The sequence below is a fragment of the Balaenoptera borealis genome (genome assembly GCF_965194805.1).
Source record: "Balaenoptera borealis genome assembly, chromosome: 1".
In the NCBI taxonomy this organism is placed as follows: Eukaryota; Metazoa; Chordata; class Mammalia; order Artiodactyla; family Balaenopteridae; genus Balaenoptera; species Balaenoptera borealis.
In genome coordinates this window covers 149,734,348-149,747,737 of record NC_138860.1, presented here as the reverse complement: position 1 = coordinate 149,747,737, position 13,390 = coordinate 149,734,348, and the positions used below count along the sequence as shown (strand labels likewise).

Here is a 13,390-nt window from a genome sequence, read left to right as displayed (position 1 = left end):
GGGGTCCCCAAGTGATGAGCCTATAGGGAGAAATGCTCTGGCCAGGGGCTGTGTGCATCCGTCCCCCTTGGCAACTGTATTTATCTCTGTGGATGAATAAATTGGCATTTGGTTTATTTGGTTGCCTCTTGTCAGCATCAGAGGACAGGCCTGACCAGCTCAGGGACTCAGATGAGGTTGAGCTTCTGAACCAGTCAGCCAGGGACCACACCCTGGGCCTAGTGAATTCACTACTAAGAATGACAAGAACAAACATTTACAGGAAGAAGAACAGTGGCAGAATTAGGGTTGTGGAATGACAGGATTTTTTGTTGTTGTTATCCACAATGTTTGTAATTTGCTTATATAACTTTTTAAAGTACCAACCTTTTAAAAAAGACAACTCCTAATCATCCTCCAAGGGTCATTTCAAATGAAGGTCATAAAACTTCCCTGAATTCTGCTTCAACTTTCCTTCCACTGTTCTTTATTTATTTAATAAGCAGTTCTTAGGCACTTACTATGTACCAGACCCTTGATGTCCCTGAGAAAGAGGTGAATTCAAATTCTTCAGGATTCTTTTTATGGTAAGGGGGTTCAGAAGAAATTCCCTGATGAGCCACTTGGACCAGAAGCTGAGCAACACGTCCACCTAACCCCACTCCAGGAACAGGGCATGAGTGGAGGTGACTTATAAAGACAAGGAGGGCAGTATTTCTGGCTGGTCTTGGAAGAAGGGTAGAGAGAAGGAAGGTGTGGAGAGAGAAAAGAGGTGGACACACCCTAAGGGTGACCCCTAGTGACCCATGCCCTTCTGTAATCCCCCCCCCCCCCGTGTGGGTGAGACCTGTGACTTGCTTCTAATAGAATATGGCAAAGGTGATGGATATTACTCCCATGATTATGTTATATTAGACTTTGTCTTAGAAGACTGGAGAGAGAGGATCCTCCTCCTGGCCTTGACAAAGCAAAGAGGCATGTTGGGAACTGCCTTTGGAGATGGCCAGAAGGCAGGGTACTACAGGTAGCCTCTAGGACCCGAGGGTGGCCTCCAGTTGATAGCCTTTAACAAGGAAATAATTTCTGCCAAGAACCTGAATGGGCTTGGAAGTGGATTCTTCCCTGGCTGAGCCTTCAGATGAGAACACAGCCCAGATGATACTTTGATTGCAGCCTGTGAGACTCCGAGCAGAGGATCCAACTAAGTCATGCCTGGGCTTCTGACCCATGGAAATTGGTAGATAGTAAACGGTGCTAAGTCACTAAGTTTGTGGAAATTTGTTACACAGCAATAGATAGCTAATATACAGAGAGAGAAAGAAAGAACCAAGAGACAGCTGAAGGGCTTACACTTCTAAATGTGATCCTCACCTGTGATCTTGCTCCCAACTGTTGGTGAAGTTGCAAAATTTCGGAACTGCTTGAAGCAAGGGAAATATACTTGAATGGGAAACTGGCAAAGGCTGTGCCTCATGACTGCTTGTAGGAATGTGAGGGCAGAGAAAATCAAGAGGCAGTAAGAACTAGGAATTCATGGAAAATGAGGAGGCTTTGACAATCATGGCATGGGGAGTGGTTCTGGGCAAGGTGACAATGTGCTATATGGAGACGTGTGGTCCATGCCCCTGCAAAGGCCGCTGTGAACACAGATGTGCAGGACTCAGATGGAGGAGTGCTACATGCACTGTACCTGTATCAATGTTGAGGGAGCACCCAAGCATACCTGAGTCAAGGGAGACTTTCTAGACGAAGTGACAAGTAACCTGCAGGTGCTAAAGGAGCATGAGGAAGGAAGAGGTCACCCCAAGGGGCTGCCTGCTGAGAGAAGAAACAGAGGTAGAGGTTTTCATGAAACATCTCATCTGGGCCTTGGAGAAGACTGGTGATGTATCAGGAGCTATGCTGGGTGCTTCAAGTGCATTATCTTATTTCATTCTCAGAATAACCCTGCGAGGGAGGGAGGTGTTCTTCCCATTTTACAGATAAGGTCACTGAGGCTCAGATGCTAAGAGACTTGGTCAAGTTCACACATCTAGTGAGTGACTCCAGAGCCCCTGTTCTTCCCCTGGAACCTCTGCTGCCTGCTCACCCCCCTCACTGTGCCTTACAAAGCCACAACTGGCCAAGGGTAGGTGGCCCTCTGCTGGACTGCGCGTGCCTGTCTGAGGAGGGTGTCAGGCTGGGGGCTGGTTTGGAGTGGATTCTAGAAAAAAGAGGCCCACGAGCTGGAAGATGCCAGATTGTGGGAAGAATGACTGAGTTGGGCTCTAACCCAGGCCACAAGCCCCACCTCCCTCCCCCTGGGGATCCATTCTCTGGAACAAAGTGTCTCTGTGGCTGTCTTCCTGCCGATGGTGAGACCCTCCAAGGCAGGCACAGGTCTTCTCTCCCCTCACATCAACCCCACCATTACCGCCCATACTTCTTTACATCTCATCCTCTCTCTTTGCTTGTCTATTAGATTTCCGTCTCCTGCAAATATCTGTTACGCTGACCACCAGGTAGAGGTTAGTGTGAATGACAAGGGGGAAATGAACTGACCCCCTCCCAGTATCTCACATAAAAACACAGCAGTGCACATGGCTCTTCTCCAGACAGGGGTCATGGCGACTGGTTCTGCCCTTTGGCAGGGCCACTTCTTGTTCAGCAGCATGAGTGGCTAGTCCAGATAAGAATGCTAATTTATTTCTATGTCACTACTGTGCAAAAAACGGTGTCTGTACTCCATAATGTGGTGTGCCAGCTATGAGTGTGAATTCATTTAACTAACAACACTGTGTCCATCCAGGGTTAAAAGCAGCATCAGGGATGGAGACAGGTCATCATCACTAGTTATCAGTAAATGAGGAGCTGGGAGGATTTCACGGAAGAAACTTGATCTAGGTCTTGAACACAGAGGGGGACTTAACTAATGAAGAGAAGAGGGCGTTCGTGGGAGGGGAGCAGCATGAGCAGAGGTGGTATGTGGCATGCTTAGAGACTAATGAGGTGACCAGCCTGATGCCAGAGGCTTGGCATAGGGAAGGGTGGCAGGTTCCATTGGAAGAGGTGGGAGCATTTAGAGTCATGGGTGCCAGGCTTTGGGACCCAGGCTTGCAGGTTATTGGAACTGAAGCAAATGTGCCTTGATGTGTATCCTCCCACTGCCCTGGAGCAATTTACACTGCAGGAAACCTCTGTCTCCTGGTGGGGTACAGCTTGGGGGCCCTGGGGACTGAAAAGCAGCAGTGCTCATGCCAGGGTCTTTAGCTATCCAGTCAGAAGCCCTGATCCCAAGACATCAGGGTTTCTTTTCAAACCATTAGAACACTTGTGGAGCTTTTAAAACAAACCTGTTTGGGCCCTTTGGCAGTTCTGGTTCAGTAGGCCCGGCATGAGACCTGATGTCTGAATTTCCAGAGTAGCTTTGGTGACTCTGCTCTGTCCTGGGTGACAACCGCCACACCAGAGTGGTTGCTCCTTGAGGATAGGGATGCCCCGCCCTGGGCTGGCCAGGAGCAAGAGATCAGGGGACCGTGGGCGATGGATGGATGGATGGATGGATGGACGGATGGACGGATGGATTATAGACCAGTTGAAGCTAAAGGAATGAGGGCTCAGGGATGGAGTGGTTTGGAGCTCAGAAATGTGTCATTTTCCCCCAAGAAGGTTTAATTCTCCCTTAGTAGGAAAGTTTTAAAGCATTTCCATTTTTCAGTGACACGGTTGCTTTGAACCAGCCGAAACTGTATAATAAACAAATGAAACATATGAGCACACACTGGCTTTTCTCAAGTTAATACCACATTTCATTTCCAGCCAAGAGAAAGCACTTGAGTCTGGTGGTGAGAGACCAAACCTTTGAGAGCCAGGACTCAGAGAGCTGGATGGGCCCAAAGTCACTGGGTAACCTGGGTAAACTGAGACTCAAGGTGAGGGTGCCTGCCCCAAGATCACGTGATTTGTGGAGAAGCAGGTCTAGGACCCAGGCCTTTGACTCCGACTTCAGGATTTTAAGTTAAATAACTTGCCCAAGGTCACACAGCAAGGAAATGGCAGGGCCAGGATGGGAACCCAGGTCTGTCTGACTCCAGGGTCTATTCAAGGGCCTTTGCCTTGGAGGCATTTCAGTTCTGAGTAAGAGGCAACGCCCTGGCAGTAAGTAAGGTCAACAATAAAGGATGATTGGGACTTCCCTGGCAGTGCAGTGGTTAAGAATCCGCCTGCCAATGCAGGGGACATGGGTTTGAGCCCTGGTCCAGGAAGATCCCACATGCCACGGAGCAACTAAGCCCGTGCGCCACAACTACTGAGCCTGCGCTCTAGAGCCTGCGAGCCACAACTACTGAAGCCCGCGCACCTAGAGCCCGTGCTCTGCAACAAGAGAAGCCACGGCAATGAGAAGCCCATGCACAGCAACGAAGAGTAGCCCCCGCTCGTCGCAATTAGAGAAAGCCCGCGCGCAGCAACAAAGACCCAATGCAGCCAAAAATAAATGAATAAATAAACAAAAAACACAATAAAGGATGATCAAGCTGCCTAACAATATTGCAATACAACTGGGAAAAAGGGAAACAACAAAAAAGAGTCCTGTGCTTCCTGCATCGACACGCTTACTTGGCCGTCGTGTAATTATTTATTTTCTCATCAGTCTCCCAGGTCAGGGCCATGTACCAGAAAGCACAGTGCATGATTGCTGAATTCATTAATCCACTTGGCAAGTATTAATGAGCACCTACGATGAGCCAGGCATTTGGTGTGAAGGCCAGAGTGGAACCTTAACAGAGTATTGTATCTGCCCTCACAGAGTTTACAGTCCAGTGGAAGATAAACAAGTTAACAATTGAATCCATATAGAATAACAGTACAAAATAAGTGCTGTGCAGGAAAAGGAAGTGGGCATAGTGGGGGAGAGTGAAGGTGGTGGTGAAGGGGGACAGGTTGGGAGGGCCTTTCTAAGGAGGTGACATGGAAGTTGAGATCTAAAGGAAGAGGAAGGGGAAGACGTGTAAAGCATTGAGGAAGCGTGCTCCAGGCAGAAGGGACAGCATGTGTGGAGACCCTGAGACGGAGAAAGGGTTTGGTCTGCTTAGGAAACTAAGAGGTCAGGGGACTGGAGTGAATGAGGCATGACATGAGGTGGGACACAGGCACGGAGGATCCTGCAGGGCCTCCAAGGTTACGTTAAGGATGCAAGGGTTTATTCTAAATGCCATGGGAGCCACTGAAGGGTTTTAGGTGAATGAATGGCATGGCCCGCTTGGCTTTTCACAAGATCATTCTGGCCACCAGGTGGAGAACAGATGGGAGGGGAACAAAAACCAGAGCCAGGAGAGCAGTGAGGTCACTGTGGAGTCTGCCCCTGTGGTAGGGATGATGCTGGGTTCTAGCTGGGGGAAGAATCAGCTGGAGTCGCTGGTGGAAGAGCTGGGGGTGGGGGAAGAGAATAAATACGGAGGCTTGAATAACTGGGTAGATGGAGCTGCCGCTTACTGACAAGCAGAAAACAGGAGAAGGAACTGGTTTGCGGGTAAAATCTCAAGTTGGTTACGCTAAATTGAAATCCTCGTGAGACATCAAGTGGCAATGTCAGGTAGGTAGTTTGAGTGGCACTCAGAGGGGAGGTTGGGGAGGGAGATCTATATTCGGACGGGCTGGACTTGTAGGTGGTATGTTAAAGCCATGAGGACAGATGAGAAAAGGCCTGAGAAACTACAACGTTCAGAGCTTGAGTAGAGAGAGAGAAACTCGGCTGGCGGGGGCAGAGAGCAGACAAAGCCGGAGAGTGTAAGACCATAGGGAGGAGTGTTTCAAGAGGGAAGGAGTGACCAACTGCTGTATCAACTGCTGTGGACAGGTCATGCAGAACAAGAACTCGGAGTGTCCTTTGGGTCTAGCAATATGGAGACCACCGGTGACCTTGACAGAATTCCCTGACTCAGTGAATGACTCAAAAGATGCATGAAGAGGAGACAACCACAGAAGTGGGTTGAGGAGTCAGGGAAAGCTTCTGGAGGGAGGTGGCCTTTCAGCAGAGCCTTGAAGGCTGAGTCCTGAGAGACCCAACTGCTGCCTGCACAAAGCCGAACTGAGCTTGACAAGGCCTCCTGGGGGCAGCAGAAAGCACCATTACCTGGCCTCCCGGGCCGGGGGAGCATTATCTCCACCACCCTAGAGGGAAAGGGTTAGGGTTCTCAGCAGGGAGGTTGAGAAGGCTGATGACCCTGTCCCAGGGGAACGAGCCCACTATGTCCCCCAGGACTCAGAGGCTTGTCCACTTCCCTCCCTGCACACAAATCCTGGGAAGTGAGGATTCCAAACCCATGGTCTCAGAGCAAAGGGCTCTTAGACACCATCTGGAGCCGCCAACTCATTACACATCTGGAAAATCTGAGACCTAGAGAGGACCAGGGGCTTGCCCAAGGTCACCAGCACACCAGTGGTAGAGACCAGGTGACCTCCAAGGATTTGCTGTGGCCCCACCCTAGCTGGTAAAGACTGAATTCTTTAGCCTGGCATTCAAGGTCTTTCATGGTCAAGGAAGAACCCATCCTGCAACTTAATCTCCCACCTGTCTGCCCTCATACCCTGTGATCAGCCCCTGAACTTTTAGCAAATAGATAGCCTCCTACAGTCCTCGCAGCAACCTTTTGGAGTAGGTGTTACTATTATCATTTTACAGATGAGGAAACGGAGGCTCAGAGAAGTCTGACCTGTCCAAGGTTCCACAGCCAGTACAGCACACAGTTGAGCCAGGATATCATCTCATGATCATCTCCAAGGTCATCTTTTCCCCCATGTCTTGCTGCATTCACCACAATGAGCCTCTCCCTGGGAACAGAGCGTGAACTCCCTGGCCCCGAGCTACCCTGGAGTCAGGTCACGTCCTAGGACTCCAAATCACTTACTCAAGTCACTCAAATGTCCACTGAATGGGACTGAAACAACTGGTGTCACTGAACGACCCAGACTCCAGCGGCCTGTGCCACAGCCTACTTCCCATGAAGGCCCCAGAGTCACACCACCCAGAGCCTGCAGCCTGCCCACAGCAGGAGGAGGGCACCTACAGAATCCGTACAGAATCCTCTTCCTGCAACCCCAGCCCAGACCTCCCAGCCAAACACCCGCCCCTCACCTGGAGACCACCAGTGGTAGGATCAGCATCTTCAACATCCTCATCAAGAGCTCTCCCGGAAACTGGAAGTAACTAATTTCCTGAAAACACAGCAGGAGCTGGGGTTATAGCAGGTAGTACAGACTTCACAGTTGCTTTACAATCTTCAAAGCACCATTTCATCCATATTCTCCCGTCTAGCCCATGGACAGCAGAGTCCATGGAGAAAACACTGGCTTTGGAGCCAAGCAGACTTGGATTCTAACCTTGGCCCCCTAGAAGTAGCTGTGGCGTTAAGCAAGTTCCTCGGCCTCTCTGAGTTTTTCTCATCTGTAACATGAGGGTAATAACCACTTCATAGGGCCACTGGGAGGCTTAAATGAGAGGATGCACATAAAGCACTTGGCAGAGGGTCTGGATGAGCGTAAATGGTCAGTAATCACAGTAGGTAACAGCTCTCCCCCACCTCTGCACCATTCACCTGCCTAGCCTTGCTACAAATCGGTCTCACGTAACAGATGATAAGTGGCGAGAGGGCAGGGCTGCGTACTGTTCACACATTCATTCAGCCCATACTTTGGCAGGCATCGTACTGGGCACCCAAGAGTGAATTAGGCACAGTTCCTGCACTGGAGGAATTGTCAGTCTACTTTATGAAAAGACTGACTCGTAAACAGCATTTTTGAGTCAGTTTCCCTTCTGTACTGGGTTCCCTCGCCCCACACTTTCGTAAATTCTTACCTCACCCTTGAAGCAGGGCTCGCATTTAAAATGCTGAAAGAGAGACAGAATCGGATTGGTTGGTGAGACGCCACTCTCAATATTAAAGAGCCCTTACTGGGCAGAGTTCCCGCGTCGGGCTTCCTCATAGGCTGCAGGTTCCAGCCTATCTGCCGGCCCTTGGATTAGTGCGCCAAGTCCTTGCCCAGTCAGCTGTCGCCAGAGTAACAGGTCACATGACTGGAACCTGACAGCCGAAGAGGAAGGTGCTCCAAAGCCCAGTTAAGTTTGAATTTCGGATAAACAACAAATATTGGTTCTTTACTTACACTAAAAATTATTAGTTGTTTATCCGAAATTCAAGTTTAACTGGATGTGCTCTTTAAAATTTTTTACATTTAACTTAGTTCAATTTTGCTATTTCTGGCAATGCTAGCTTGAGTCCACTTTCCTCAGAGGGTAAGCTTCTGGGTGAGGCCAGTATGTGGACTTTCAAACACCATCTGACTTAGATTTTTGTACTTGTAACTTTTTTTTTTTTTTTTTTTTAAACACAAAGCCAAACATAACCCTTGGTTACTGGCCTGATGCTTTGAAAAGTCGCAAATTATAGAATGTTGGTGCTGAGAAGGGGTTTTAAAGATCTCCTAGTTCAGCTGACAGCTCATTTTTATAGATGAGGGAGCTGAGCCAGGGGAGGGAGGTGATTTGCCCACAGAGTGAGTTAGTGACAGTGCAGGACTGGAAAACAGGTCTCCTAGTCCCCTTCTACTACCATTTCCAACACACCAGAAAATCAACTTTTAAAAATATACCCATCGTGGCTATGTCTTTTGAATTAATTTTAATCCATGTGTATATTCTTTAATTTAGATAGCACTATAATGATAAAAAGGCAGCCGTTCCTCACCCATCTCTATCCTTAACCCCAACTTCTCAGGAGTGACCATCCCCAACTCCTCCAGCTGTTTTTCCTTTAGTATTGTTATTTGTAAATAATATGGTTATAATACTATTTCCAGATATATCTTGTTGACATCTATTAACTTCCCTGCCATGACAGATGAGGACTTAGTTCCTACTCCTTTTTTCCTCCTACCATTTCACCATTATATCAATTTTTGGTTAAACTAATTGTCAAGGTTTAAAATATTTTGATCACAAAATATTGCTCACTGTTGAGCCAACCATGCCTCCTTTCTGTACAACCTTAAGTTTTTCCCTGAAGTTAAGAATTGACTGATTTTTCATTTACCTTGTTTACTGTGAGCCACTCGTTAATTTCTTCCAAGTGCTTTAACGTCGCTTTTTAAATGTCTAACAATAGTATTTTCTTTTTTTAAAATTTTATTTATTTATTTATTTGTTTGTTTGTTTGTTTATTTATTTATTTATGGCTGTGTTGGGTCTTCATTTCTGTGCGAGGGCTTTCTCTAGTTGCGGCAAGTGGGGGCCACTCTTCATTGCGGTGCGCTGGCCTCTCACTATCGCGGCCTCTCTTGTTGCGGAGCACAGATTCCAGACACGCGGGCTCAGTAATTGTGGCTCACGGGCTTAGCTGCTCTGCGGCATGTGGGATCTTCCCAGACTAGGGCTCGAACCCGTGTCCCCTGCATTGGCAGGCAGATTCTCAACCACTGCGCCGCCAGGGAAGCCCAGTATTTTCTATATACTCAAACGCATAGGTCCATAACTAGGCCCCTGGGACCTCAGTGCCAGAGCTCTCCATCCTCTTGTTCCAGGTTGGACAGATTGCTTTCTAGGCCCAGTGGTTGTCATGGGTCTCTTCTTCGCTGTCATTCTGGGACTTATTCCCATATCGGAACCCTTCTTTCCTGGATCCCTTGCCTTCTTGGCTTACTTCTTTGTTTTGCTGGAATATCTCCTTTGGTAGCTTCCTCAGTAAGTGTGAATGGGAGAGAAACTTCTGAGTCTTACATAGTAAAAATGTTTTTATTCTACCTTTAACTTTGATAATAGATTGGCTATATATAAGACTCTTAGTTTAAAGAATTTCCCCTCCAAATTTCAAAGGTGTTTCCTCTTTGTCTTCCAGATTCCAGTGTTGCTTAAGATGTTGGGAGCCATTCTTACTTCCTATTCTTTACATTAGACCCAGTTTATTCCCTCAGAACCATTTAAGGATCACCTATTTATCTCCAGTTTTTCTGTACTTTTCATGATGACGTGCCATGGTATGAGATTTTCTCCTTTCTTTTTAAAAAATTCATAGTGCTGTGCATACCTTTTACTTCAGAGAAATGTTCCTGTTTTCTCTGTGAAATTTTTCTCTCCATTTTTTTCTGTTAGCTCTCTTTAAAACTCTTATTAGTAAGTTGAATGTTAGACATTCTAATTTTCTTACATTTTTCTATTTTTAGCTCATTTTGTTTTACTTTCTGGGAGATTTCTGCAGCTTTATCTATTTTTAATTTCCCAAAGCTCTTTCTTGTTCTCGAATCGTTTCTTCTTTTTGCACCCTGTTCTATTTTATGGTCACTGTACCTTCTCTGATATATTCAAAGAACTTGAGGAAAGGTTTTAAAAGTTTTCTTCTACTCCCTGCATTGCCTCTGCTTCACTAGAGACCTACTGTTCTGTTCGTTTGGTCTCTGTCTTCCATATTAGCAGCTTTGACTTCGGCTTCTGCTTGTGTATAAGTGTGACACACTAAACTTCTGTGTGCATGAGTGGAACTTGTCAACTGATGGCTCCTCAAGGAAGGCTAACAGGTGAAGATGTAGCTTTTTCACTGGGGGAAGGGTGGGATGGGAACGATTCCCCTTCACAGCAGAATTTGGGGGTCTTTCCTCTGAGGCTTCAGTGAGAGAAGTCCCTTCCTGCCTCTGGCTGTGTGGGGGGTGGGAGGTGGGGGGATGGGGCTGTGCCTAAGCCCAGCTGACAGCAGTCTTATGGGGACCCCAGGCTCAAGATGCAGATGTCCACTAATTCACCTGAAGCATGCGCCTCACCACCTCCCCTCCCCCAAAATTTACAGGTGGGCCTAACATCTCTAAGTCAAGCTTCTCTGGTTCCTTGGGACAGGCAGGGGGATAGAGATAGTGGATGAGGGGTCCCCTGATTACATGAACTGTAAGGGATCTAGGGGTCGAACTGCTCCAGTTACAAAATTCTAACCAACGTCCCTGATTTCAGCTGCATGCTTAACCCTTGCCTCCTGCAGTGCCTTGCACTTTTAGGTCCAGAGCCCTTCTGGAATTCTCAAGACAAACTCAGGTGGTATCTGCTGTCATTCTGCTTCTACAGACACAAGATTTCAGCTTTCTGTGCTCTACTAAATGAGATCATTCAACTCTATCCACTTCCCAACTAATTTATTGTAATTCCTCGACTTCTTTTCTCAGTTGTCTCCGTTTGTATTGTCTTTGTTCTTGGGAGTTTATATTTTTAAACAATTTCATTACTACAATTTTAGTGGTATCCCAGGAAGGAAAGAAAAATGGGTGCAATTATAAATTCATCATGGTTTAACTGGAACTCTCAAAATGATCTATATTTTTAAATGAGATACTCATTTCCAAAGATAAATCTTGTGATTTTGTAAGTTCTTTTCACAAATAGGACATTCTACCATTTTGCATATTGTTTATGATTTTTGCCTTGTTGCATAAGCTACAAAATAAGAAGGGTTTGGTTTCTGAGTCACAGGCAGAGATCAAATAAACAACTCCTGGATTTCAAAATAAGATGCTGAGAAAGCCAATTCCTGCCAAATAATTGTTCTAGGACTCCACATCTTTCCTTCAATTTATCTGGCAGGTTAATCCAGACCAGAACACGTTAGCGCTTCCAAACAGATGGGGAAGGCAGCTTTGGCAAAGGAGGCGCCAGATGAGTTTGGCTTTTAAGAATAGGCATTCCAATTTGTTTTCACAAAATAATCTTCCTGCAAGAAATATATTTTAGTTGCTGAGGAAAATTAAAGAAAGTGGCTTGCAAGTTGTTTGTGCCGTTGCCAGTTTAATTCAGGCATTAGTTGAGGGTTCTCTCTGTGACACTGAGCTAGGCTCACCTTTTGGTTCAAGAAAGCCCATGTGATAGTCAGCAAGTCAAAGGCTGATGGGAGAAATAGACTCTGAACAAACAGCTCTGAAGCAAGACCTCCAGCAGCTGGGTTCCAGTGGAGGGATGAGCATGGGGTGAGTGTGGGAGGAGAGTGGGCAGATGTGGGCAGGTCTGGAAGAATTTTCATAAGATACGGGATCTATGAGGTGGTTCTTGACGTAGGTAGGACTTGAACAGGTGGGTAAGGGAGGGAGGAGTAAAGTAACACTCACTAAGCACCCGCTGTATCCAGGCACTGATGAATCCTTGTTTACTCCTCACAGCAATTCTAGCAGACATATAGTCCCACCCTCCTCCATTTTACAGATAACGAAACTGAGCCCCAGAAAGGAGACAGGAGTTGGCCTAGGGCCACACAGCCATTCATTAGTAGAGTCCAAGTTCAGGGTTCCTCTGACTCCAGAGTCTATGCTTCTCCCTAAATAACTGACAGCAGCTTAACAGTGTAACTATAATAATAGCGGGCTCGATTCCCAGAGAGGCGTGTTTTCCTTTTGATGGAAGATGAAATCTGATGCTTTGAGCCCCTGTTGTAGAGAACATATTAGATATCACTGAACTGCAGGAAGAGGAATATTATGAAATAAGGAATCTTCCAGGAGCCCACTGACAAAAACTCTTCTTGACCAAACTTTAGACCGGCCATTCTGAGCCCTCTTTTCAACTAAGCCTCATCCTTTCTTCGTCCTGCTTCACCCATTTGTAGCAAAAACCCCGCTAAGTCAATTTAGTGAGAATCCCCCCAACTCTGCCTTCAACAAAGATCTTGTTAGTGGGTTTAGCAAGACCCCCCTTCCCCCATCCTTGATGTCTCCTCTTAGTAATTTTCTAGTCACTGACCTCCGCACTACGCTCATTGGCTGTAAATCCCCAGCTGCAGTTGCCGTATTTGAGTTGCTCTTGATCACTCTCCCCTGTCGCCATAGTCTTAACACCTATCACTGTAGTCCTGAATAAAGTCCTCCTTACCATTTAACAGTGTTAGAAAAGTTTTGCCTTCGGCAGCATGAGTGTCCCTCCGTCTCCCGCATGAGATGAGCGCTAAGTGAGAAGAGGGCCCTTCCCCAGGCAAGGCATCGTCACCCTTGCAGTTACACAGGCCAGAACCCTGGGGGCCTGCCTTGCCTCCCTGTCCCCCCGACCCCGCATCCAATCAGCCTCCACATCCTGAAGCTTCCTCTTTGGGAAACAGTTCTCAGATCTGCCCTGTTCATCCCCACTGTCATGTCTCACCCCTCACCTGGCCCCCTGCCAGTCCCGCCACTACCCCATCCTCCACTCAGCACCAGAGTGATGTCTCCAAGCTCAGGTCTGACCATATCACTGCTCAAAGCTTCTCGTGGTTGCCCCAAGCCCGTGCTCGGTGGTGGGATCTAGAGGCCTGATGGCCCCTGTGCTCTAGCCCCTGCCTCACAGCGTACGTTCCAGCTGCTGTGAACAGCTTGCTCCACCTGCCCACCCTCCCAGCCCCCCGCAAACCTTTCATGCCCCTCTGCCTTGCTTCTGCTGTTA

At 47.4% G+C, this 13,390-nt stretch overlaps 1 protein-coding gene across 1 annotated transcript in view; it reads right to left on the bottom strand.

Moving 5' to 3' along the window:
* Positions 1–13,390, bottom strand: part of SLC1A7 (solute carrier family 1 member 7) — a 48,119-nt gene that overhangs the window by 33,969 nt on the left and 760 nt on the right. Inside the window, exon 2 of the mRNA XM_082371307.1 lies at positions 7,094–7,173. Coding sequence (XP_082227433.1) covers positions 7,094–7,173 — 80 coding nt within the window. The remainder of the gene's footprint in view (positions 1–7,093; positions 7,174–13,390) is intronic.